The sequence below is a fragment of the Eschscholzia californica genome, unplaced genomic scaffold, assembly GCF_041429995.1.
Source record: "Eschscholzia californica isolate CP2 unplaced genomic scaffold, dmEscCali1.0.p SCAF_2, whole genome shotgun sequence".
Classification (NCBI taxonomy): domain Eukaryota; kingdom Viridiplantae; phylum Streptophyta; class Magnoliopsida; order Ranunculales; family Papaveraceae; genus Eschscholzia; species Eschscholzia californica.
Window position 1 is genome coordinate 32191927 of NW_028238309.1, and position 26328 is coordinate 32218254.

At 38.3% G+C, this 26328-nt stretch overlaps 1 protein-coding gene across 2 annotated transcripts; it reads right to left on the reverse strand.

Moving 5' to 3' along the window:
• Window positions 1–1431: 1431 nt before the first annotated feature.
• PEX6 (peroxin 6) lies at window positions 1432–26328 on the reverse strand. 2 transcript variants are annotated; one of them, XM_086658287.1, is made up of 17 exons: window positions 26290–26328; window positions 17474–17985; window positions 15719–16345; window positions 15368–15611; window positions 12695–12833; window positions 10344–10527; window positions 9115–9294; window positions 8336–8626; window positions 8100–8171; window positions 4380–4466; window positions 4146–4268; window positions 3937–4047; window positions 3790–3828; window positions 3560–3681; window positions 3316–3460; window positions 2844–2909; window positions 1432–1857 (listed from the first exon to the last, which is right to left on the reverse strand). In XM_086658287.1, the coding sequence occupies exons 2-17, from the start codon at window positions 17783–17785 to the stop codon at window positions 1768–1770; spliced, it is 2832 nt and encodes a 943-aa protein (XP_086514413.1). In that variant the 5' UTR covers window positions 17786–17985; window positions 26290–26328; the 3' UTR covers window positions 1432–1767. The 2 variants fall into 2 exon arrangements, 1 of the variants encoding a protein (XP_086514413.1); XR_015234023.1 differs by lacking the exons at window positions 1432–1857; window positions 26290–26328 and adding an exon at window positions 2597–2666 and having other exon boundaries at window positions 2744–2909.

A 26328-nucleotide genomic window follows, 5' to 3' on the forward strand; every position in this document is an offset into this window, starting at 1 on the left:
CTTCAGAAATATCAATTTGGATGATGCAGCTCTCAAAAGTAAACTCAATTGGACTTACAAAACTAACTCTCAATCACCTTGGGTTATATTTCTGAAAGATAAATATTCTTCAAGAAGAACTTATTCTAATTCTTCATGGCTTAGGAAGACTATTCATAAGTAGCAAAATCTTGTTGATGCTCACATTGCATGGGATATAGGAGTGGGCACTTCTGTTAACATTTGGACTGACCCATGGATTCAAGGTCTTCTTAGTCTGGGTATACCTACAAACAATCTTGGTTACATTTATGTGTCACAACTTATTTCCAGTTACAAAACGTGTGATAAACAAGCACTCTCTCTGCTCTTTCCTCCTGATATCCAACATAGAGTGTTAACTATTCCCCTAACATCAACACAAGATTCTCAAAAATGGATGTTATCCCAATGTGGAAATAATACTGTTTCTTCTTATTACAACTTTCTTATCCAAAATCAAACAGCTAACGGAGGTGATTCTAACTCCTCTGTTTGGAAACCTTTATGGAAACTGAGAGTGCACCCCAGAATACTGTTATTCCTTTGGAAGTTAGCACATGATATCCTCCCACTCAACAATAAACTCTCCAGAATTTGCCCCAACATAACCTCTCTCTTCCCATTATGCTCACAAGAAGAAGAAACTATAATAGACTTCTTGCATAATTGCCAAGTCACCAAGGCCTTCCTTCACGAAATATCTGAAAATCTAATTCTCCAAGATAGTCCATCAAACTTGGTCACTTGGTTCTCAAAACTTCTTCAGATGGAATCAAATATAGATCATTCCTCCTCACTCACACCTCTAGAGCTCATATCTACCTCTCTTTGGCACTCATGGAAGCTTAGATGTGATATCATTTTCAGAAGCCAGCACTTTCAGATGGAACAACTTGTTCACAACACAAAAGCTTTCATACGTACTCAAATCACCAACCTCAAAGCATACCCAATTCTTCCCTATCAGTCGACCCAATGGCACCCCAAGGACACATCAAGTAGCAGGAGAATCAAAATCACCACCACAAAGTCAGTAGATGAAAGTGAAAGTCAGGCTGCTTTGATGGGTATTTTGTGGGCTACAAATCATGGAGTTACACATCTCATCTTGAAAGGAAACTCAATGAATCTTAACAATTTTTTTAACAGCAACAGAAGCTCACTGTATTGGACAGCAAAGCAGGTCACAAGGACATCAAGAAGCTCTCTCCCTCCTTCAATTCCATTTCTTTTTTGTATGTAAATAGGAAGTTAAATGGCAAAGCTCATCATGTAGCAATTAACTCTAGAATTTCAGGTTTAGCTTACTCTTCTTGCTATCCTAACTGTAACTGACTCTTCAAGTTTTAATTAGATGTTGTGTTTGTTTAAAAAAAATAGTAGCTTTCATTAAGTATAAAAAACAAGAAGAGAGTGAATTATTTCCTTTCATTCTCAACTTCATTCCTCATACTATCAAACAGTTACATGGGAGGGGATATATACTAAAATGAGAACACTCAAAGGAGAGATGTAATGCTATTATCTTCAACCCTTTATGGGCACCTCATACTCTTATTTCTTCCCCATGAACCAAATAAGGATTTGAGATCAATTCATTTGGTTGATTTTACGAGAACCCCTCATCCTTTAGTTGGATGACCCAATAGTGGTTATTTATATGACAATATTGAGGTGCTTATTTATATGAAAATAAAAACTGTAACAAAGTTGCCCTAATTATTGATTCATGCCTTCGCCCTAAAATCACTTCTTAGCTCCTTCAAACTGATCTCTTAACATTTCATACTTCCGCAGCTCAGATTCGGAAAGTGAAGGAGACAGCTCACCCAAAACCTGCAAAATGGAAAACGATGACCGATCATTAACAACTGAAAATCACTATAACTTTTTCGGAAAGGTCAAAAATCACTATAACTTGCCAGCCATTCATTATGTCAAGAAGATTAAAATAAGAGAACAAATAATAAGCATTTCCGACTCACATCTAAAATAAAAGGGGTTCCGAAATGCAAATCAGACTAATGACTGAAAAATTACGAAACCTTAACATAACATGCTACCTAAGAAAGTATCGTTGATAATAAATAGTAATATTACAAGGGTACGAAACCTTCAAGGGGAGAGTTTGTAGATTTCGAAATCTCGCGGCTCTCCACCATTGAAGGGAAGCATGTAAAAGATAGAGAATAATACCAGTATATTACAACAAGGGTTAGTATCGTCCATATATCGATTTAAGTGGGTTAGTTGGTATGCAAAACAAGGTCACTTAAAGTAGCAATGCTAGTGAAGCAAACATACATACAAATATAACAACACATATGTAAAGTTTGCTTCGTATCATACTATAGTAGGAATAGATGTACAAGTTTTTTTCCCCCGAAGGGTTTTATAATGCTCCATTATGAGCTCGCAGGGAGATGATCCAAGGCATGATCTTTGGTGGGAAATTCCCAAAACTGCTAAAGTAATCCTTACCTAAAATTATTCCATGAACATCTCTACCGTAACAAAGGTGTATATGGTATACAACATGGGGAAATCTGAACCGTCGGTTTCAAATTTTTATTACCTCTAGGTGATGTATGAGGTGAATTGTATTACGTCTGAAAAAGATTATGACAATGGTTAGAGAACTTCCCCTGGAAAATCAAGACTTGGGTCATGTCACATTAGCCACAAGGATAATTAGGTAAACTATGAGAATATATCAGCTTACGTAGGTAGATTCCTACTCTCCGCATTGAGATCAGAAAACTAGAGCAGTAAATTAAGGAGGACACCAACCCATAGACTACATCATTGCCAAGTCACACTACCTTTATAAAATCATCATATCCAACAACCACTGAATCACTTTGATCTCCATCGTCCAGACTAGAAACCTACAAGAAGGAATAAGCAAATACCTTCAGCCGACCAATGAAGTACAACAAAAGTTAACACTACACCTTTGTGAACTCAACAGCAAGACTTAGATTCATGTCGAGTAAACCTAGTAAACATATCTGGAGAAAAACATGCTTGGGAAAAAAAGCAATATAAGAATCAGATACTACACAAGTAATCAAAATTAAGAAGATATCAGTAAGCTAGAACAATTTTAACACTAATTTTGTATCACAGGAGGCAACATTGCTGCATTTTTTTTTTCAGGAGTGTACTTATTACTGTAAGTCCCTCTAAAATTACCTCTTGATTATCAGGAGGTAATAACATCATTCAACTAGAACTGGACTTTGTCATTAATAATTTAACAGATGAGCTTTATGATCGATAACCTTCGCTCACCTTGCGCTTTGCTGCATGAAACCAAGCATCTGCGCATAACGCATACATGTCCGCACCAGTGAAACTGGTAGGACATTTTTCTGCAATGGAATATAGAGATACATCTTGATGGAGTTTAAACTTCCTAGTCAGGGCAGCCAGAACACTGCATAAGAGAGAAAAGAATGGACCATGGAGATGAGTCGAAAGTGCATGAAGTCTAACATAGACATAGGAAGTTTAGGTTGTTAGTCGATGAACTAACTTCTCCCGGTAAGGCGTATCAGAGTTTACACCAACATATAGCAGCTTATCAAAACGACCAGGCCGTAAAAGTGCCGGATCAATAAGATCAGGTCTGTTACTTGCCCCGATAATGAACAAATCCTGAAATCAAGGAAAGAAATGAGATATCAAGGTTAGAATTAAGAAAGGAAACTCATTACAAAAGAAAAAGAACTAATATGTGATTATATGATAGTTCAAAATGAAGACCTGAGAGGAATCGTTTAAGCCATCAATCTCAGCAAGCATCTGTGAAAGAATAGACATTGGTCAACCGTAAGCATGTAATGGTGAAGCAGCTGTGCAAAATTGTTAAAAGAAGAGTATCATTGACATAATGCAAAAAAGAAAACCTACTTGAGAAACCACTCTATCCATAACTCCCCCGGAATCTCCAGAAGCTCCTCGAGCAGGAGCAAGAGAGTCAAGTTCATCAAAGAAGATAACACAAGGACGTGCAGACCTGGCCTGCATTGGGTGAGAAGCATGAGTATAAAATTACGATTTGAATTTTCAACGCCCCAAATCAGTTCCATTTTGTTTTGAGAAGAGAAAACTAATTATACCTTCTGAAAAATGTCTCGGATATTTTTCTCGGACTCCCCTATGTACATATTGATCAATTCCGGACCCTTTACACTAAGAAAATTTAAGGAACATTCCGTTGCAACAGCTTTCGCTAACAGAGTCTGAGGATGAAAGATAACAAACAACCGAATTGAAGAAATCCTTAATAAGAAATGACAAAATTGTTTATATAGGGTTCTTAACTACAAAAGGCTGGAGATGGAGGGTCTTACTTTCCCTGTACCAGGAGGACCATAAAGGAGAACACCTGAGCGCTTACGCAAGCCAGACGAAAATAAATCCTTATGCAAGAGAGGCAACTACATACAGAGTGGAGGGCGTATATATATGTCAGACTTTACAGCAACTGGAAAGAACAATTCAGTTTAGGATCTTGAGTTTCATTTTCTTCTAGGTCATGCCTCCCAGAGAACAAAAAATCATAGATAAAGAAGATGAAAAGAAACATTCAACATGCTAGTCAGAGAATAAGATTTTGCAATAGTGTTTTCTTCATATTCTTTTGTTGCCCCATATCAACCAAAGAACATTAACTTCTCTGGTCTAAGATTCTAAAACTCCTACTTTTGTTATTCATTTACTTTACTTTGTGTCAATCCAGACACATCAAAATCTGAAGTAAGCAACGTAGAATGATATTGAAGAATTATTAATTATCACAAGATTTTAACAAGTAGTTTCTTATGTCCGAGGTTTGTACCATCCACAAAAATAGAAACACCGCCAATTCTAACCAGAGAATGAGACTTATGGGTCGTATGATGGCTAGAAGAAACAACAGCTCCAGATCTGGTGGAAGAAGACAACTTTGAGGTCATATCCTTAATTTCTTTTCAAGTAGGTAGTAAATTTCGATTTAGGTATCACTCCCGCTAGAAATGGAAATATTTTGTCATGAGAACTGGATGGGTTTTGTAGAAATCTGACAAGAAATTAATGCAAGTAATGTTTTGTTTATAAAATGTGAAAAAGCAAAAACTTTTGGTCAATTGGAACGAAATTTTTCAATCAAAAGAAGGGTATCCCTATTTGGACATATGTGAGGAGGGGGGGCTAATGCTAAATCCCCCATTAAAATATATGAAATTGAAGGTACCCCTCTTTACGGCCTCGCAATGTCAAAGAACCTGCGTTGAGGCGTAAAATCACTTGATTCACTTTGACCATTGCCTAGTGTATTGCTTTTCTTTCTTACTCCTATGCTCCAATTTTGGTCGAAACATTATGTAAATAGGAGTATTGCTATTTTAGTCGTTTCGGTAAAATTACATACGAAGGGAACTATTAGTGCGACTTTATTTCAGTTAGCTTGGAAAAGGAAATGGAAATGTTTCAGTCACATTGGTGGAAAGCTATTAAACTCGGAATCAGCTGGCAATCAGCTAAGTACCAAGATCAAGCCGAGATCGAGCCCAGCCAAGTTACTTGGCCGATCCATCCTTCTCTTTCATTTAAATCCTGCAGTTTATATGGCAAGCTTCTGAACAGCTCATGTTTTTATTTGAATTAGATCAGTAGTCTAAAAACTCCTGCACAAAACATGCGTTAGGACGCAGTTGCTGCATAGTTCTCTGCTAACCGTTGTCCTGCTACTTCAATTAAAATAGCTTTAGAATAAAAGGGGCAGTGTAGTACACTTGACGAAAATAAAAATAAGGAGAGATTAAAGAGGACACTAAACAGCCATGGAGAAGATGAAGTTGCCTACAAAGCCCTCTCTCTTTCTCTCTCTCTCTATCTCGCTCGCTCTCTCTAACTCTTTCACTGAAGCTCTCCCTCTCTCTCTAACTCCCACTGTATCTCCCTCTCTCAGCCTCTCTCACTGTATCTCTCCTTCTAATTCCCCACTCATCGCTCTCTATCTCTGTTTCTCTTTCTCTCAGTACCTCTCTCTCATGCGACCTAACAACAGAACATTGGTGAAGACTGAAGACTCCATAACTGCATATTACGAAGATGTGATTTACGGCTTGATCGTTCTTCCCCATCTTGTGATTTGGGACTTCATAGTTCTTCCCCATCTTGAGATTTTGGGATCATCACCCTAAGCCACCTTTATCTCTCTGTCTCTAATCTATAAAGAATGAGTGAAGGCTGAAAATAAAACCAGCCAACTGACGTGCCGAGCCGACTAGGTCGCATGCGTGTTGAGTCGGCCAAGCCCCCCGAAGCTACTCGCCCAAACCCCAACTCGGGATATCGATCATAAATTGGCTCGGGCTACCCCTACACCCGAGCTAATCCCGAAGTAACTCGACCAATCCAACCGAGTTATACTGCTTAGGGCAGAAATATTTGAAAATTTAATACCAGTACGGGAAAAGCTCAGCATTGCGAGTAAGAGAGTCCTAACTAAACGCCAGAGGCGAAGATGCAGTTCTAGCATTTTATAGGGTGCATTTTAGATTTTTCAAGGACAAGATTCCAAAGAACAAGATATATTCAATAACCACAGGATGATGGGAGCTACTTTTACAGTTGAGAAGAGTGTCTTTCTTTTGGTTTGATATAAAGTGGCATTTTCAATTTGTATACCCCAACATGAAGTTTTAGTTTCTTATTCTTTTTACTCCTTCCGTTCATTCTGTTTGACCTTTTGGGAAATTTGACTTATTAAGGGGAGTTTATTTATTGTTGACAAATAAAAATACTCTGACTCTCTCAAACTACCCTCATATGATTTAGAGTATTTCTTTAAATACAATATTGGTAGAAGTGTAGAACCAATTGAAAACTTTTATTGGTATTGAAACTAAGGGATAGTTTTGGAAGTGTCAGCTAGTGATTAAATGAATGTTACAAAAGGAAAGTGGGCAAACATTTTGAGACAACCATAAAAGGAATAACACCTAAACAAAATGGGACGGAGGGAGTAGTAGGGTTTCTTTGTATTAGACAATGTTGGAGTTAGTAGTTACGTCATATTATAAGTTACTTCTTACTATTTGTAAGTTTTCATATATAAATATACTCGTAATATAGGAGAAACGAGTATCATAACAAGCATTGAGTTTACTTTCTTTCTATCTCTTGTTTTCTCACATCTCTCTTCGCTTCTCTCTTCATCTTATTTGTTTTCCCAAAGAATTTTGCCTTGATGTTGTAAATCAAGCTGACCCGAAATTCACTTTCATGATTATTAGGTATCTACATGTCACAGTGTGCTGTGGTAGTCAAACCAGAAAGTTTCAGATTACTAAAGATCTATGTTGTATTAGGCGTGAGGCGAAGCGAGAGGAGATAGGGGCACAGCTCATAAAAAACAAAAACAGTCAAAGGATGAGAAACCAATTCATAATCTTGAATCTCTACTATAGTTCTCTTAGTTCAAGAATCATAACAGTGAAAGAAGGATGAAAACATATAAGGAAAAAAATTAGATGAAGAAAAAAAGAAAAAAACAGTGCCACTCTTTACTGTTTGAGGCTCGGCAGAACAGTGTGGTGCACAATGTTCAGACGAAAACGACCTTTCTGAACCTTGAAGTTGAACTCTATTGGTTAGAGCCGCAAAGGGAAGAAGAAGATGACCTTGACGAAGTTTTCGCCCTCTCTCTCTAACTCTACTGTGTTTGGTCGTTTAGGGCAAATGGGAAACTGATTTGATTCAGTTTGGTCGAGTAGGCTTGGACCCTAAACTTTCTAATATTTATAAAGGCAGCCCGACGCTTTCTGATCGCCTTGGACTTCCCCTAGTCAAGGAAAGTCGCTTGCCTAGGTGGCAAGAGACGACAATCATGAAAACAAAGGGAATTCGCCTCCAAAGGAGGAGACCCCTTCACAACCTGTCGCTTTGAGCGCATAGGCGACGCCTTTGACAACATAAGGTGAAGAAGCTTCCTAAGAATTGACTAAGAACACTAAGATCAATATCAAACACGTACAAATGAACACTTAATCAGACAAGTGTTGAAATGAAGCAGAAAACCTTACCTGAACAGTATCAAGAATGGAATTCTTAACATCCTCAAGTCCACCAACATCCTCCCATTTGACATTTGGCACCTATAGCAAAGTAATTGTTCAGAACTCCAATCTAGGTATACGTAAAGAAAGCAAAGTTCCGCATAAGAAGTTGCTGATTCAAAGAAAATCTAGAGCCTCGGTTATTATCTGAAGTATAATTGCAAGAAGTCGAGAACTTGAGAACAAACTCGATTATATCTTACCTTTGGCGTACCCAACGCAGATGCATTCCTCTTCTTTGATCTATCCATAGCTTTAGTTATGTCTTCTTTGCCCATATTCTTAGACACATCTTTGGGTGAACTATTATCCTGGCGCATGTTAGACTGGACATAACTGCTCTCATTGGAAACTCCCGAGTCATTGTTACTGAATTCATCAATGAGTCTAGGAATTAGATTAGCACCAGCATCAGCAATTAAAGCACGTATATCCCTGGGCATGAAACCAGATATCTGCCCAACCATATCCTTTACAAGGTCCTCCAGACCAGCCTACAAGGAACAACCTGACGATTATCAAATTCCAACAGTATACAAGAAAGACAATAGATAGGATCTCGCAGTTTTTGTAGAATCAGCCACTAGAAAATAAACAAACTATCTGCTTCTACACGATTAGTTATTAACTTATGACAGATCCCTCACCAGATATTCATATCATAATTACTACAGCAATTTGGTACGGCAAGAATAACCACCAACTCTGAAACGATATTATGAATCAACATATTGGGCAAATAAACGACATCTCAGGTTTCCTAAAGTAGGAAGATGATCTAAGAAATTCAAAATGAAAGCTATGTCAAACTTATCTCAACCATGCTTATCTGGGTAAGGGGACAACTTAACAAGAGAAACTCAACTCAGATGTAGAATGACAATATTTTAGTTTGCGTCTTGTTAAAGAATATCTTTTTAGGTGCTTTTAAGATCTCATCCAGTAATAAACAAAACTGAGAGAATAAGTTACATTCACATACTTCAGATACACTTTTCAAAGACTGGGACAGCAACTCCGCCCTCTGTTCTTCAGTCAAAGGATCCATACTTATTTCATGGCTGAAGCAGCGCCTAATAGATGCTGGTAGCTCGTCCGTACTGTCGGCAGCTGCAACAAGCAGTATCCTATGTCCAGTTAGCCTCGTAGCATCCATCGCAAACTGATTTGAGAAAGTAATATGTTATCATTGTTATAGTCAAAATATCACGTCAGAAATCCTATTTGAAGAATTTTAAGGTCATAATGCAGCATAGTGGAACATAAACGAAATTACTATGGAGTAGAAAAATGGAGAACACAAGTAAAGTACGCAATGGAGCTTTTATAAGTCTATCAATGAGTAGGTTGTGTACTTTAGATCCGACTATTTCTTGTAAATAGGTCTTTTATAAGTTTACGCAATAGATCTTTTTCTTGTAAATATTCTTTAACGATTATTTCCTTTGAAGGAGAAAACGATAGATTCATCAACGGTTAGAGGTTTTAGAATAGCACACCAGGCCATGACGTAGGATCATAATACTTGCTAAGTTGTTAGTTGGAAATACTCTGATTAATTACAAAGTAATAGTAATAAAGAACTACTTGCACCCAGTAATGGGCTGGCCAATATACACGCCTTTGATGTTCTTTATTCAGCGCGGGCCCAAGGATGGCCTCAGTCAATCTCTGCATGGTAATCTTCTTCCGGGCATAAAAATAAAATTCACAAAATACAAAATAAGTTTTTGTTAGAGATTAAATCCTTCATTAATACAACAAGTTCAGCATTTTGGAAATAAAAGAAGATCCTGTAGTATCTACAAAAGCAAAAAAAAAAACACTTCTATTCATGATATTCAAATTAACTAGAACCTTATCATATGCCCTCTCTTAATTAATATTCAAATAACTATGTAAAAAAGGGACTCCTTACATAGGACAGATAAAGCCTTTACGATTATTTTCTGACATAAGAATACCTTCTAATTACCTCCTTATGAGTTATGACATACCAAAATTATAACGATGTGGAAATTAAACCTAATCTAAAATAAAATCCTAATTTAATTAGAATGCTATGGAAACTTTACCATAAACTAGCAACAGGTAAATAAAAGTAAATTAAGTTCAACAAATAATTTTCAAAATTGTATTGCTTGCTGTTAAGAAAATTGCCCCTACTAGAAATCGGTTGACATCAGTTAATCAAATAAAAATTAATCTTACCAAACCACCATTTGTTTGTTCTCCAGGATAGAAGTCTTCATTTTCTATATATGGCTCAGTAAATTTCCTAATAACAGATGCAACTTCAGCTATAGCACCAACTTGATCAGCTGATAAACCTTCATGGGAAGATAGGTTTCGAAAGACCTCAAAATGGCGGAGAAGAAGTATCGTTGGGGCGTAGCTGCAAGAAACATGCTTCAGCAACAAAAGCATTGTAGTATTAAACTATAGGAACCCATTTTAAGTTTTAAAAAGCAAAATTAGTTTTCATGGACTCCAAGAAATTAGATCCAAAGCAGATGTTTTGAATCATGCTTCAGCAACAGAAAAAAATGCTACTTCATTCATGTTCAGAAGTCATACAACTAACTGGACAAGTACAAGCAGTTGCTATTCTTCTGTTATTTATATGCACTTGCATAAAAAGAAATCTATAAAATAACGTTGCTTTCTTTCTATATGATACAGATTTTGTTTTACTTTGAGTTAATATTTATGAAAACGAAAGGTTAAAAGAGAAAAAAACCGAGAAAGAAGATAAAAAAAAGTGCAGAACAAAGGGAGGCTAGTTGACTTGTTGCAACATCCAAGCCTTCTGCGCGAAGTCATTAAAAGATATCATTTTAGCGCTTAGTATGTTTGGACCAGTCAAAATGATAGAGATGAAAGGCAGCAACTGTTAAAGGCATATGCGAGACGTCAAAAGAAGGTATCCGAGGCCCAAATTCTGATTTGGCATGTCCAGACGAATAGCCCACTTAGGACCTAGAGAGAGCAATGTGGGCCTAATCCAAATCGGTTCCACTGTCCCAATAGTTTAGAATTTCAAAGGTGTAGAAGTAAATGTAGTATGAGACTATGAGATATCAAGGGCTAGTTTACGCCTATATAAGGATTGTATTCCTGTTGTAAAGGGGACAGGATTTCAGCAGCTTTCAAGCTATCTATATTTGTGTCATGCAAATATATCCCTAGGTGTGATGCCTAAGGGCTCTAAGAGTGATTCCTAGCTTATACTAAAGGTTATTTATCTTATAATCAAGTTATTTTCCTCTTCAATTCCATTTCTCCTTTCTTGTCCTACATCAGTTTGGTATCAAAGCGAGGTTACATATTGCAGGTAGGTCTGGAAGAAATTTTAGACGAAGAATAACTAATGACCAGTGTGACGAAACCCTTTTCAGAATTGTAGATCAACTCAATGACGTGCAAATCAGGCTAAGAGAGATGGACACTGATCACGACATCTAGCTAATATTTCTGAAATTGTGGGAGAAGATGACCTGGCTGGTAATAATGAGGAAGAAGTTGAAGTAAATCAGAATTTATTTGACTACAAGGGACATATATGACTCTGATGAGCTGGAAGAGGATGAAAAACTAGTTCTCATTTATCTGTTGTTAGACTCATTACCACATCTCTAAAAGTAGAAAAAGAAGAGACTGTAGACATTGTTGATCATCGAAGTGTTCCTATGGAGGGGGTGGTCATATAAGATATTGGATTAAATAGAGGGGACTAGCACTTACTAATTATACATGGATTGAAGATGATTAGTTCAAAGGACTCGCCCAAGACCTTTACGAGAAAATTTATGCATTTAACTCGCCGGGGTCGAGTTTTCTCAAGCCCGGGGGAATTGATAGAGATGAAAGGCAGCAACTGTTCAAGCATATAGGAGACGTCAAAAGAAGGAATCCGAGGCCCAAATCTGATTTGGCATGTCCTAGATGAATGGCCAACTTGGAATCTTGAATAATGTGGGCCTAATCCAAATTGGTTCCACTTTCTTTAATGTCTTTAATGTTTTTTATAATGTCTTTAAGTATCCTAAGAAATTTAGAATTTCAAAGGTGCAGAAGTAAATGTAGTAAGGGATGTCAAGGGTCAGTGTTACGCCTAGGCTTGTATTCCTATTGTTTAAGGGGACAGAAAGAAAAGATCTTCGGCAGTTTTCAAGCTATCTATATTTGTGTGATGCAAATATATCCCTAGCTGTGATGCCTAAGGGCTCTAGGAGTGATTCCTAGCTTATACTAGTGTGACAATAGTGGTTATTTATCTTATAATGAAGTTATTTTCTTCTTCATTTCCCTTTTCTCCTTTCTTATCGTCGTCATTTTCGTATCAGAGAGAGGTTACTTATGACAAATAGGTCTTGAATAAATTTTAGAGGAAGAATAACTGATGACCAGGCAACCAGCTTAACGAAATCTTTTTCAAAATTGTAAATCAACTCAATGGCGTGTAAATCAGATTAAGAGAGACAGAAACTCGAACAATTGAACTAAAACTCTTTGCTACTATATATATATATGTAGTTTTATGACTTCAGCTTAGAGAATACCTATGAGCTGTGCTGAAAGCATGAGCTAGTGCCACAGATGCTCTTTTCTCGGACATCATTAGATCATGACAGCTATATTCCACTACATGTAACCCCAAGCAACGAGCAACGTATTTGACAATTGTCTGCTTTCCACACCCTACACGGAATTGTTTTGTCAGAAATACAAAATAAAACTTGTGGATGTCCAGATTCATGATTAATAATGGTTAGAAGTTGCCAAAGAAATGAATTCTTGTTGAGAAAAAATTCTATTATTCCAAGGTCTATTTTGCATTGATATCAATGTTACCTCGTATGCGGATCGCTCCAGTCCACGATACGAGCAACAGTATGTGGTACACTACCATGTGAGTATCGGGTATGCAAGGGGTATAATTTTGTGGTGTGCTATTTTCGACTGCGCTACGTTTGGACTGTTTCTTACACAATATATACTCTTAATAATGCATTTATAAACCTACTCAGACATTGTCTCCATAAAACTCAAAATCTAACAAGTTATTTATAAAAATTATTGTAGTTAACTATGGAACTAGTCGAGTTTATAAATTTTTTAAAAAGATTCGGGTTAATTTAAGACTAAAAATTCCAATACGCTAATGTTGGGGTACTAGATCACGAACTCGTCAAAAAGGGTACGGGTAATCCGGTACGTGGTATGCAAGGGGGAGGAGAGTATGTGCTAACACTAACCTATATATTGAACGAACGTCGTCTTGGTAAATTCTCATTAGAATGCGATCTCAAGACTCACCTCGAGTCCTTAAACAAGATCCATCCAGCTTCATCCAGCATATCATGCAGTTAGCAAGAGAAGCGTACAATTTAATTCTCAACAAATTGGGTAAGCAATATGAGATAAATCTACTGAATAGAGCTTTGAATAGTTACTCAAACTGACTGTAATGGATACAATAACCACAAGTGACATTTTGTTACCACCAGTCACAATATATTCAGAGTATAACAAAGAAAAAATAGAGAAGTACGAAAAGTCATATTCCAGGTGCAATAACAATCATATGCTATACGACTTATGTTATAACATAAATAATATCCAGTAAATTAATTCAATCTTGTACATACCAATGATTGATCATTAGTTTAGTTCTTGCTGTAGGCATTAGTTAAGTTCTTGCTGTAGGCATTAGTTTAGTTCTTGCTGTAGGCACAAAAGTCCTCATGATTTCAACTCTTCTCCAAATACTTTTACCAATATTTTAAGGAGTCCAACTATCATAAACTAATGTTAAGTTGAGAGGCCAGAATACAAGTTAAAAACTTGGAGTTACTAGTCTTGTTTAGCGCCTAAGTTACTAAAAGTCGACATATTCTCGAAAAGACTGAATCCAAAACATATCGTTTTCGATGGCAAGCACAGAATATTCAACAGATAACGTTGAATGTTTTTTGTGCATAATTTTTCATAAGAACATAACATGTTCATTACGACATAAACAGTTATTTCAACCTATGTTAGGAAACAAGAATGTAGACTGTAAAAGGTTTCTGTTTAACATCGATCCACTAAATAGAATAAACCACTTTACTTTATAAAATGCAAAACTATTGATCATTAATATTAGTTCAAAGTTCAAACGCTGTGAATTTGATTAGTGAATAGAACAATTGACTAAAGCATTTCATTGTAAGGTGGATTCATGCTTTGGGCGACCTTTATTGATAGGATCCCGACGGTGGACGACCTCAGGCACAGGGGCTTCATGATCATCAATCGTTGCATCATGTGCAAGGCTGATGAGGAATCGAGCGATCATCTGTTCATTCATTGTAAGGTGGCACAAGGCCTCTGGTCATATTTTCTTAAATCAGCCGGTATCAACTGGTGCTTGCCTTTGACGGTCGCCAGCTTGTTCGAACAATGGGAGAAAACCCCTAAGCCAAGAGGAAAGAAGGAGATTTGGGACTTAATCCCAGCAGCTATAGTGTGGAGCATTTGGAAGGATCGCAATAGCAAGATATTCAAGGACGCGAATGAAAATTCGACCCTTGATGTGGAGGATATAAAGTCGGTCATTTTTGGTTGGGCTAAAAACCTTCCTTTGTTTAGCTCTACCTCTTTTACTGATGTTGTTTTCAATTGGGAGGCGTGGATCGCTTAAGGCTACCAACCTCCCTCCTCGCTTTGTATAGTTCCTCTTTCAATTAATATTAATTCAAAGTTTCAAAAAAAAAAAAATTGACTAAAGCATTTCCAATAACAACCTATACATTCTTAAAAGATCGTCAAACCAAATGCTACAAACTTTCACATACCTTGTTACCAGCTTGCTCACAGTGAAGCATTTTACCATATATTTAACTTTCAACATAAAATTCTGAGTTCTATAACTTACTGCATATGAATAGAAAAGGATTTAATGTTGGAACCAAAGTTCTGAGCTTGGATTTATAGATTTCCATACTTTGAACATATTATACCATATGAATATAGATTAAAAATTATTTATTTAACCAGATCTAACAGAAACGATAATGATATCAAGTACAGGTACTGGGATTTTATAACATGACAGTCCTTTGGCTATTGTAGTAGCTTTTACTGAATAAAGAATTACAGAATCAAGCACCAATAATTCCTCTTTCAGTGAGATATGGGCATCGCTCGAACATAGTTTATAGTTGAAGACTTGAAGTCATAGAACTCACCTGCTAAACCGGATAAGAGTACGCCAATTCTGAACTTTGAAGAAAGTGCTGAAGGACATAGAGCTGGTGTAATAATAGAGGCTAAATTCCTCACAGCATCCCCTTGCAAAGGTGCAGACCCTCTTGGATCGCTAATAAGTGAATCAGGGGGAACAGCAGAAGGTACCCTTCCTCCAAGAACAAGTGCAGTTTTATCGCGGTTGACACGAAGAATAGATTCATCTAATGGCTCCATAGCCAGGACCTGGGAAGAGTCAAAGAAAATCACGAAACTATGTCTTATTTCCTCACATATCCAATCTAACCACTCTGTCCCTGACTCATTACAGCTACTGACATTAGAAAATTTACCTTGAAGTAAATTATATCATTCCTGGGATTTCGATCCGATTGTTGATTGCAAGGAATGCACATCTCTGACTTGCAGTTCCATTTAATTTGTACACGAAAAATGTCACCTCTAGCTAGATACCTATCAACTTTGAAATAATCATGTAGCGCCAAATCAATCATGTCCTGCCGATATTCATCTTCAACAGACGAAGTTCCTTTAAATGATTCAATGGTACCACACACAGGTATCTTCACGAAAGAAACTCTGAGGTGTGAGGCAAATTTTGGCAAATAAGAGCAAGGTGACAGCTCTACATCAACTGTGGATACATCACTCTTTTTATCAATTTTAGAATTCGTTTTCACTTCCAAAAAAGATGTCAAATGCTCTTGACCCCCATGAACAATGCACTTGAGACATGATATGTGCAATTCAAGATTAAATACCAGGAGAGGGGAAAGATAAGCAGCTTCATCCAAGTGAATGGTCTGACTTGGAGGGAAAGTATGACAAGGTAAAACAACCATCGCGTTTGGCATATCGGTCACTGCAGAAGGGCCTCTTTGGAGCACTAAATTTGGTGCATTTAGAACAACAATCCTAGCAATTCGTTGTACCTTCGTTCCAATATTCCGGACCAACACCTTGAATATCAAAGCGAACATTTACTCAAAATCCAAATACCTAATTCCATATACTGATGCAAACCAATAAAGGGTAAAGTTTGGAATGAAAGATGTGGATACAAACATCATTAATAAATTGAACATGAATTCCAGAGAAACTTATCCAGGTAACAAAGGAAATTCACGTGAAGATTTTTATTATCTGTAAACAACAAGCTACTGGTATATAACGTTGTAAAATTGTTCGACTTAGACTTGAATGATTCCTTGTCTTAGAGTCTCAGTATGTCTTCTTGGGGATTAGTTGTTGTATAACTATTAAAGGCTTTAGAGAGAGGTGGGAAGTAGAGTTTTTCATGGTTGTGTGGCATGGGTCTTACGAGATGGGGTGGGCCCAAAATGAGGCTGTGCACAAAATTTAATGTTTGTGGTGCACTTCAATTTAAAATGAAAGTCTAGTACGAATCACAGGTTCAGCAGGTCCGACCGGTCCAATTTACAAGGAAGACTGTCGAATTTGAGTCTCATTTGTGTGTCGTCACACCAGAACATGCATGTGCATACTATTGGAGCACGACGCATCACAACTTGACAACAATGAGCAGAAAAATAGCAAAAGATGGTTACAGGTATACGCATATGCATTTTCTTTTGTAATGGATCCTTTACTTTTATTGACATTGTTATAGTTTACTGTCCTAAATACCTGTTGAAGTGGTTCATTGCCTGACAATAATATCCTAGAATCCTACAGAAGTACCCCAAGTATCCGACACAGCAAAAGAAATACTAAAAAGGACTGTCCACGTTATGTAGGTTGTTGTTATAAAACGCTGTGTACATTAAGGAAAATATTTTGAACTTATGAGTTGCTTAGAATAGCTTGCCTACCTTAAGAATGAAACAAAAGGCGCCTTTTGTGTACCCTTTTCATGGCTAAATTGCCCTAATTTTTTCTTATAATTGTTCAAGATCCAATATCACTTTCTGCCTAGTTTTATTGCCATGGGTGAATGAAAGTGTTGCATTTTTGTATACTACAAGTATCTTCTATAGTCTAATATAACTCAGGATTGAAATAAGCAATAAACCAGAAGAATTCCACTCCCACTAAACAAAAGAAAGAATGAAGGAAGAAAAATTTACCAATGAACCGGATGTAACGGAAAGTTTTTTGAGGAGAGATGAAGAAACTCCAATCAAAGTGGAATCGTCAAAAGAAACATCTTTAGTAGGGTTTGATATTGCAGTTAGATCATTCAAAGAACGGAGGATTCCAGCAGGTAACCTCAAATTCAGATAATTATTATTAGTACCACTACTTTGCTTGAGGATAGGAAGGGCTTCTGCTTCAGCTTCTCCTCCTCCTCCATCTCTGGTTTTAATAGTGGAACTTAGTAGAGAATCTAGTAGACATCTCGTAGAAGAAAGGATCAAAGGCTTTCTTCTCTCCTCCATTAATAATTTGGGGATGAAATGTGTGAGGAATTGTGAATTGGTGGAGTTCACTTTCTGATTCTTATCTAGATAGGAGCCCCTTCAACAAAAAAAAAATCTAGATAGGAGCCCTAGAGCTCTAGTAAGAACGTCAGAGAGAGAAAGGGAGTGCGCCTCGGTAATAAAAACCTCTCTCCTCTCCCTCTTCCAATGTTTTGGTTCTCCCTTTGGGTTTTACACCCTTCTACTAGTGTTTATAGCGAATTAAGACATCTAATGTCTACACTAGTATTCCCAGGATCACATGCATAAACCTATGATAATCATTAATTAAAACTAGAAAGATAAATACCTTGTTCGCTAGTTTTCCCTCGAACCTTTCCAATTGCTTATGAGAAGACCAAGAGCTTCAAGTATAGCTCCTCTACTTGGGACACGAGCAAACAAATTTGATCTCCCACCTTGTTGTATAGCTAGCACACCAATGGTGGTTGAAAAGAAGAACTCCTTTCTTCTTGACTAGATAGATAGTTAGTGGGAATTAGCTCACTTTCTCCTCTCTACTTGATTTGGTAGAGTAAGAAAGCTTAGAGAGAAATTCCACACCTTATTCTCTGCCCTAAGAGTGTTTATATAGAACCCTAATAAGAATCCACCTCCTTTTAGGTTTCCTAAAACACCCTTTAGAATAAGATTTAGGGAAATAGTCGAAAATAGCAACTATTGGTATTTTCTCAATTCCCTAAGGAGGAGGTGCCCAAACACCACGAAAATTGGCAGATATAATGTTTATTATATCAGCAACTAACCCTCCAAAATTCAGCCCAATCCGAGTCCTAGAAGTACCCGAACCGGTCTAGGCCCAAAAACCCTGTTTTTGGCCCTTTTGTACTATCTTTGCCTAATTCCCTTTTAGGCCTATGAGATATGTTTATGGGACACTCCCATGATTATATCTCACTCCCACTAGTCATATCCTAGATCAATTTGTCACTCTTATGTGTAACCCGTTGTAGGATCCGATCGAAGTTAGCCGCGAATTACTCCGTAATTCGACGATCGTAGTTGGTCTCTAGCTACAACTCTACGATCCCTAAATCAATCGGACTTGATGATCTTCCACATCAATTGTCCTATCCGACAAATTGTTCGCATTGTCACCTTGGTCGAAGGACATCTCCTTCAACTCCTTCAGACTCCCACTTGGACTTAGAACAAGTACAATGCTCGATTCCCATGTCACTTAGTATCCCATCTGATACGTCACGTCATTCAGACTTTCTTGATCTCGAGTACAACTGTCAAAACAAATGATTAACTTTTAATCCATTTGAGCACGGCCATGCATTTTCAATTGTTGCTCGTCAAGTGGCCCGAGGACACTGTACCCTAACATGGTTAGGAGGAAATAATCCATTCTTGCGCTCCCACTCAACTTCATGTCTATCCTGTCCTTCCCAGTATCCGCCTTTATAACCTCCTTTTACGGCGCGGCGTTTAACGGAACCAAAGTCAGACATTCCTTACATAAGATGAGCTGAGCACTCATGTTTTGAGGAATCTCTTCAATCTTGTCTTTGTGAGAAGTTTGACGATTTCATCATTCTTTGGATGAACTTCTCACGTTGAGGGTTATTCCAGCGTATAATCCCTATTATGCACTCACGTAGTCGAATCGAATACACTATTCCTGTAGCCCATGAAACTGCGCTATCCCATCGACTCCCGTACTAGTCTTCGTGAGTCATTGTTGTCCATGCAATGACCTGGACTAGGGAATTGATAATGAATCACTCCAAGTTCACTTAGTAGGGTTTCATTCATCAGATCACGTATCTGACAAGCCTACTCGGAGCGTTTTCTTTATCGTGTGGACTGTCTCTTAAAATACCAAACCAAATTTTAAGGACAAAATAAAATTTCTTTTATTTTATTTATCGAATGTAAGTAATTAGGCACATAAACTCTATTATGAATCCAAATTACATTTGTTGCCATTCCCCAATGCGCTTTATACCAATGTCCCTCATGTGTGAATCATGTTTGGGCTGAGGTAACGGTTTGGTTAACGGACCTGCAACGTTATCATCCGTATGAACCTTGCAAATTACCACATCTTTTCTTTCTATGATTTCTCTAATCAAGTGGTACTTCCTTTGGATATGTTTGGATTTTTGGTGCGCTCTTGGTTCCTTGGCTTGGGCTATAGCTCCGTTGTTGTCACAATAGAGAGTCACGCCCTCTTCCATGCCAGGTACGACACCAAGTTCTATCAGGAACTTCTTGATCCAAACTCCTTCCTTTGCAGCTTCCGAGGCCGCTAGGTATTCTGCTTCAGTGGTAGAGTCTGCAACTGTGCTCTGCTTGGAACTTTTCCAACATACCGCTCCTCCATTCAGACAGTAGACGAACCCAGATTGTGATTTGAAGTCGTCTCTATCCGTTTGAAAGCTTGCATCCACATGGCCTACAACTTTTAGTGTATCTTCCCCGCCATATACCAGGAAATGATCCTTAGTCCTTTTCAGGTACTTTAGGATATTCTTGGCGGCGTGCCAGTGCGCTTGGCCTGGATTTGATTGGTAACGGCTACACATGCTCAAAGCATATGAGACGTCTGGGCGAGTGCAGATCATGGCGTACATGATTGATCCTATTGCCGAAGCATAGGGTACTTTCATCATGTGTGCTAGCTCATCAGGACTCTTAGGACACTGATCTTTGCTTAGCACCATACCATGTGACATAGGAAGGAATCCTCTTTTGGAGTTTGTCATCTCGAACCGTTGAAGAATCTTATCTATATAAGTTTCTTGACTAAGTCCGATCATCCTCCTTGATCTATCTCTATAGATCTTGATTCCCAATATGTATTCTGCTTCCCCTAAGTCCTTCATAGAGAAGCATTTCCGAAGCCAGTCTTTAACTGATTCCAACATCGGAATATTGTTTCCTATGATTAATATGTCATCGACATAAAGGACTAAGAAAACTAGGTCGCTCCCACTAACCTTCTTGTAAACACAAGATTCTTCTGCATTCTTGAGAAATCCAAATTCTTTGATTTTCTCGTCGAATCGAAGATTCCAACTCTGGCTTGCTTGCTTGAGTCCATAAATGGATTTCTTAAGCTTGCAAACTTTTCCAGCATTTTTGGAATCTACAAAACCTTCGGGTTGTGTCATGTACACATCCTCTTCCAAGTGTCCGTTCAGGAAGGCGGTTTTGACATCCATTTGCCAAATCTCATAATCATAATGAGCTGCAATTGCTAGAATGATCCGAATGGATTTAAGCATTGCGACAGGTGAAAAGGTTTCATCATAGTCTATGCCATGAATCTGTTTGTATCCTTTTGCCACGAGTCTAGCTTTGAAAACGCTAACGTTTCCATCCTTGTCAGTTTTTACTTTGAAAACCCATTTGCATCCGATTGGTTTTGCTCCATCGGGCAAATCGATCAAGTTCCATACTTGATTTTCTGACATGGAATCCATTTCCGATCTCATGGCTTTTAGCCATTTTTCGGAGTCGGGGCTCGTCATAGCTTGGTTGTAGGTACTCGGCTCATTATCTTCTAATAGTAGGATATCTGTTTTCTGAGATAATTCCTGGAGCCTTTGAGATCTACGAGGGGCCTGAGCAACTTTTGGAGTGTTCTCAACTAGTTGAGATGTCTTCTGCGAATTTAATTCGACTTGAGCGGGAGGTACTCTCTCGACCTCATTCTCCTCTTCCATACTTTGTGTATTGATAGGAGCCGCTAAACCTCTTGATATTTCTATATCTGTGTTTATTTGTTGCTCATATCGAATTTCATCGATATCTACATTTCTCCCACTTGTCTGTTTGGAAAGGAATTCCTTTTCAAGGAAGACACCATCTCGAGCGGCAAACACTTTGTTCTCAGATTCGTGGTAGAAGTAGTAACCCCTTGTCTCTTTTGGATAGCCCACAAAGAGACATTTGTCTGATTTAGGTGCGAGTTTGTCTCCTTGTAAGCGTTTTACATAAACTTCGCATCCCCAGACTTTGAGAAAAGACAGCTTTGGAATCTTTCCAAACCATAACTCATATGGCGTCTTTTCTACAGCTTTTGACGGAGCTCGGTTAAGTGTGAAAGCAGCCGTTTCTAGAGCATACCCCCAGAACGTGTTTGGAAGATTTGCTAAACTCATCATAGATCGAACCATGTCTAACAAGGTGCGATTTCTCCTTTCAGAAACACCATTCATCTGGGGTGTTCCTGGCGGAGTGAGTTGAGATATTATACCACAACTCCTAAGATGATCGTCAAATTCTTGACTCAAATATTCACCACCTCGATCGGATCGAATGGCTTTTATTTTCTTGCCAAGTTGATTCTCTACTTCGTTCTGAAATTGTTTGAACATGTCAAACGATTCGGACTTATGCCTCATCAAGTATATGTAACCATAACGAGTGAAGTCATTCATGAACGTGATGAAGTAGCCATAGTTACCTCTCGCCGGAGTACTCATTGGTCCGCATACATCCGTATGTATGAGTTCCAAGGGTTCTTTGGCTCGGTCTCCTTTTCCTTTAAAAGAAGACCTCGTCATTTTACCCATTAAACATGATTCGCATGTGTCATATGATTCTAAATTATACGAACCTAGAAGTCCATGTTCATGGAGCTTCTTCATGCGTGTCATGTTAATGTGACCCAAACGACAATGCCAAAGGTAACTTGGATTTGAATCATCTGACCGTAGCCTATTGGTTTCTATGTTGAAGACTTCGTTCTCAATATTCGTAATATAGAGACCGTTGTATAGCTTAGCACTGGTATAAAACATTTCACCTTTGTATAAAGAACAACGATGGTTTTTTATTAATAGGTGATATCCCTCTTTGTCTAATTCTGAGACAGAGATAATGTTTCTAGAAATAGAGGGTACATAATAGCAATTATGAAGTTCTAAAACTAGACCAGTTTCTAGAGGTAGACTGAAAGTTCCTACAGCTTTCGCAGCAACCGTTGCTCTATTTGCTACTCGTAGGACAAGCTCCCTTCCAGATAAATACTTGATTCCCTTAAGGCCCTGCACATCATAAATGATATGAGCACCACATCCGGTATCGAATACCCAGGATTGAGAATCAAATGTATTTGCTAAGTTAACTTCGATAACATAGATACCTTGGTCGGAATCGTGAGTTCCTTCCTTTTTCCTTTTGTTCTTCTGAATCAGTTGAAGTTCTTTCTTTGATTCAGACATTCCAATGCCTCTCCGGATTGCCTTAGAAGTTCCGTACTTCCTCAACCGTGATTTGTTTCGGGACATGTCCCTTAATCGACGGATGATTGTATGCGCATCCATTTTCCTGAATCTCTTTTGAAGATTAGGCTCCATGGTTGCCAACATAAGGCAAGTTACTGAAATTGATTTCATCCGGATACTTTTGGCCTGCTTTTGTTCCTCATCCTTTGAGTTCGCAGTTATTCTTGGAATAGGGGTATCCAGTACGCTTTCTTTGTTTGTAGATTTGAGAACACTTCTCAATCTCTTTTCCCAATCAAGGAAGTTATCCATGTTCAATTTGTCCTCATCAAGGATTGAACATAGGTTGAAAAGATTGATTTTTGCCATCGTAAAACTACATGAAACAGAAAAAGGATTTTGCTAAGTATTACATTCGATAATTTTTGCAAAAAGTCCTAAGTTTTTGCCACATTATTCAAGATAAAACGTGTCTCTAGATGAATAATGCGATTCCAAGATCCCATCTCTCAAGGATTAAGCGGACTAGGGCCCTGCCCTTAATTCCCATTGATTTAGGTGAGTGAATACTTTCACTGATCATACTATATGATTCTCGGTTGATGGATTACATGTTTAGTGTAAAATCCATCCTTTTGCCTCGAGTATCCAAGACTCTCTTGCTGATCTCGTTGAGTAGAACCATTTAGACATGTAGGCCTCTTCTATAGGCCTACCCGCAATGTCCCAAGGTAGAGGAGGTACTCTGCGAAGGCCGACCCACCTTCCTCGAACAAGGGCGCAAGGAGTGTCTTAATTTGGATAGGCACTGTACTCAAAATTACTTTTAGGGACTTTTACGCTAGTCTGACGTTCGTTTTAGTGAACTAATTAGCCTAACTAACATCCACGACATAAAGCGTAAATAAGTAAGTAAATGCGCGCGAGAAAGTAAATCAAGCACATATGGATCCTAGTATGGCCCCTAACCTAGAAGATCTAATCTCCTTTGGTTTGCTTCTTGTTTCGCCTTTTAGTTCGTCTAGATCTCCGTCTTTGAACCTCCATTGATTTCTCCCACTCGCCTTTGGATTTCTTCCTTGAGTTTCATCAATGGACTCATAAACCCTAAACTCTAATTACAAGACTCAAACGATTCGCAGATCGTGTAAACTTGAAATTAAAATTATTACAAAACATGCACCCATCCGTGCTCAAAACAAGAATAAGAAATAAATTCTATGGCCATACTAGTTTCCGCATTCACATCACATGCAATCATATAATATATTTCAAGGCTATCAATTATATATGCATGTATATCCGGGAGATACTTTTGTCGACATCCGTATGTCATGTACGCACCTTAAGTCTACATCAAAAGATTAGACTAATGGTATGTCTTGGTTTGATTTTAAAATTTGATTTTAAAGAAAAATTCCGTTTGGGCCTTGAATGGCCCGGGTTAATTTCGGAAATATTTGGATTGGAATTTTGGGAGAAAATTTGGATAAAACTCCCACTCGAATAGTGGTCCCTTTTCGTGGTCCGAAAAGCCTTGAAAAGACCCGGGACAAGTCCTAGACAAGTCCCGGCCCAAGCCCACAAAAGGGCTTGGACAAGGTCCGGATATGGCACGGCCCATAGGGCCGGCATGTCCGAGCCGAGGCCAATAGGCCTGATCTCGTCCTGGCCGGAGCCAGGACGCTAGTCCAAGCACCAGACGCGTCCTAGACGCATCTGGTGCTGGACCGGACCAGCACTAGGTGTCTCGGACATAGTCCGAGACACCCAGGACCCCAGACGCATCTCCAAGACGCGTCTGGTAGTAGCTACTGGACGCGTCTGGAAGACGCGTCCTGGTTAAGCTACTGGTCGCGTCTGGAAGACGCGACCTGGAGCAGCTGGACGCGTCCTCAGACGCGTCCATCAGTAATCTGGGACGCGTCTACCAGACGCATCCTCCAGGCTACTGGTCCGGCCAGGAAGCTTCCTGGCCGGACCTATTGAGTTTCTAAAAAACTCAATAGTCTCCCCTTTTTTTTTTGTGTTGCAATTTTAAATTGCTTTTTCCAAAATTTGAAACACTTCTAAATATTTCAAATTCTTTTTAGAACAATTCTAAGTTTCCAAATTTTGTTTTTCACAAGTTTCCAAAAACTTAAAAACAACTCTTTTAATCAAACCAATTTGGATCAAAATTTTAGGTTTTGAAACTCTTTTCAAGAACAAATTTTGAAATCTTTTGACACAATAATCTATCTAGGAAAGCATGGAATTGGTCCAAAACTTAGATAAGATAGGCTAATTGCAAGAGGCTCTGACGCCACTGTTGGGTTTTACACCCTTCTACTAGTGTTTATAGCGGAATTAAGACATCTAATGTCTACACTAGTATTCCCAGGATCACATGCATAAACCTATGATAATCATTAATTAAAACTAGAAAGATAAATACCTTGTTCGCTAGTTTCCCTCGAACCTTTCCAATTGCTTATGAGAAGACCAAGAGCTTCAAGTGTAGCTCCTCTACTTGGGACACGAGCAAACAAATTTGATCTCCCACCTTGTTGTATAGATAGCACACCAATGGTGGTTGAAAAGAAGAACTCCTTTCTTCTTGACTAGATAGATAGTTAATGGGAATTAGCTCACTTTCTCCTCTCTACTTGATTTGGTAGAGTAAGAAAGCTTAGAGAGAAATTCCACACCTTATTCTCTGCCCTAAGAGTGTTTATATAGAACCCTAATAAGAATCCACCTCCTTTTAGGTTTCCTAAAACACCCTTTAGAATAAGATTTAGGGAAATAGTCGAAAATAGCAACTATTGGTATTTTCTCAATTCCCTAAGGAGGAGGTCCCCAAACACCACGAAAATTGGCAGATATAATGTTTATTATATCAGCAACTAACCCTCCAAAATTCAGCCCAATCCGAGTCCTAGAAGTACCCGAACCGGTCTAGGCCCAAAAACCCTGTTTTTGGCCCTTTTGTACTATCTTTGCCTAATTCCCTTTTAGGCCTATGAGATATGTTTATGGGACACTCCCATGATTATATCTCACTCCCACTAGTCATATCCTAGATCAATTTGTCACTCTTATGTGTAACCCGTTGTAGGATCCGATCGAAGTTAGCCGCGAATTACTCCGTAATTCGACGATCGTAGTTGGTCTCTAGCTACAACTCTACGATCCCTAAATCAATCGGACTTGATGATCTTCCACATCAATTGTCCTATCCGACAAATTGTTCGCATTGTCACCTTGGTCGAAGGACATCTCCTTCAACTCCTTCACTCCCTCCAAAAAGCTTTCCCAAAATAGTACTGGACCCAA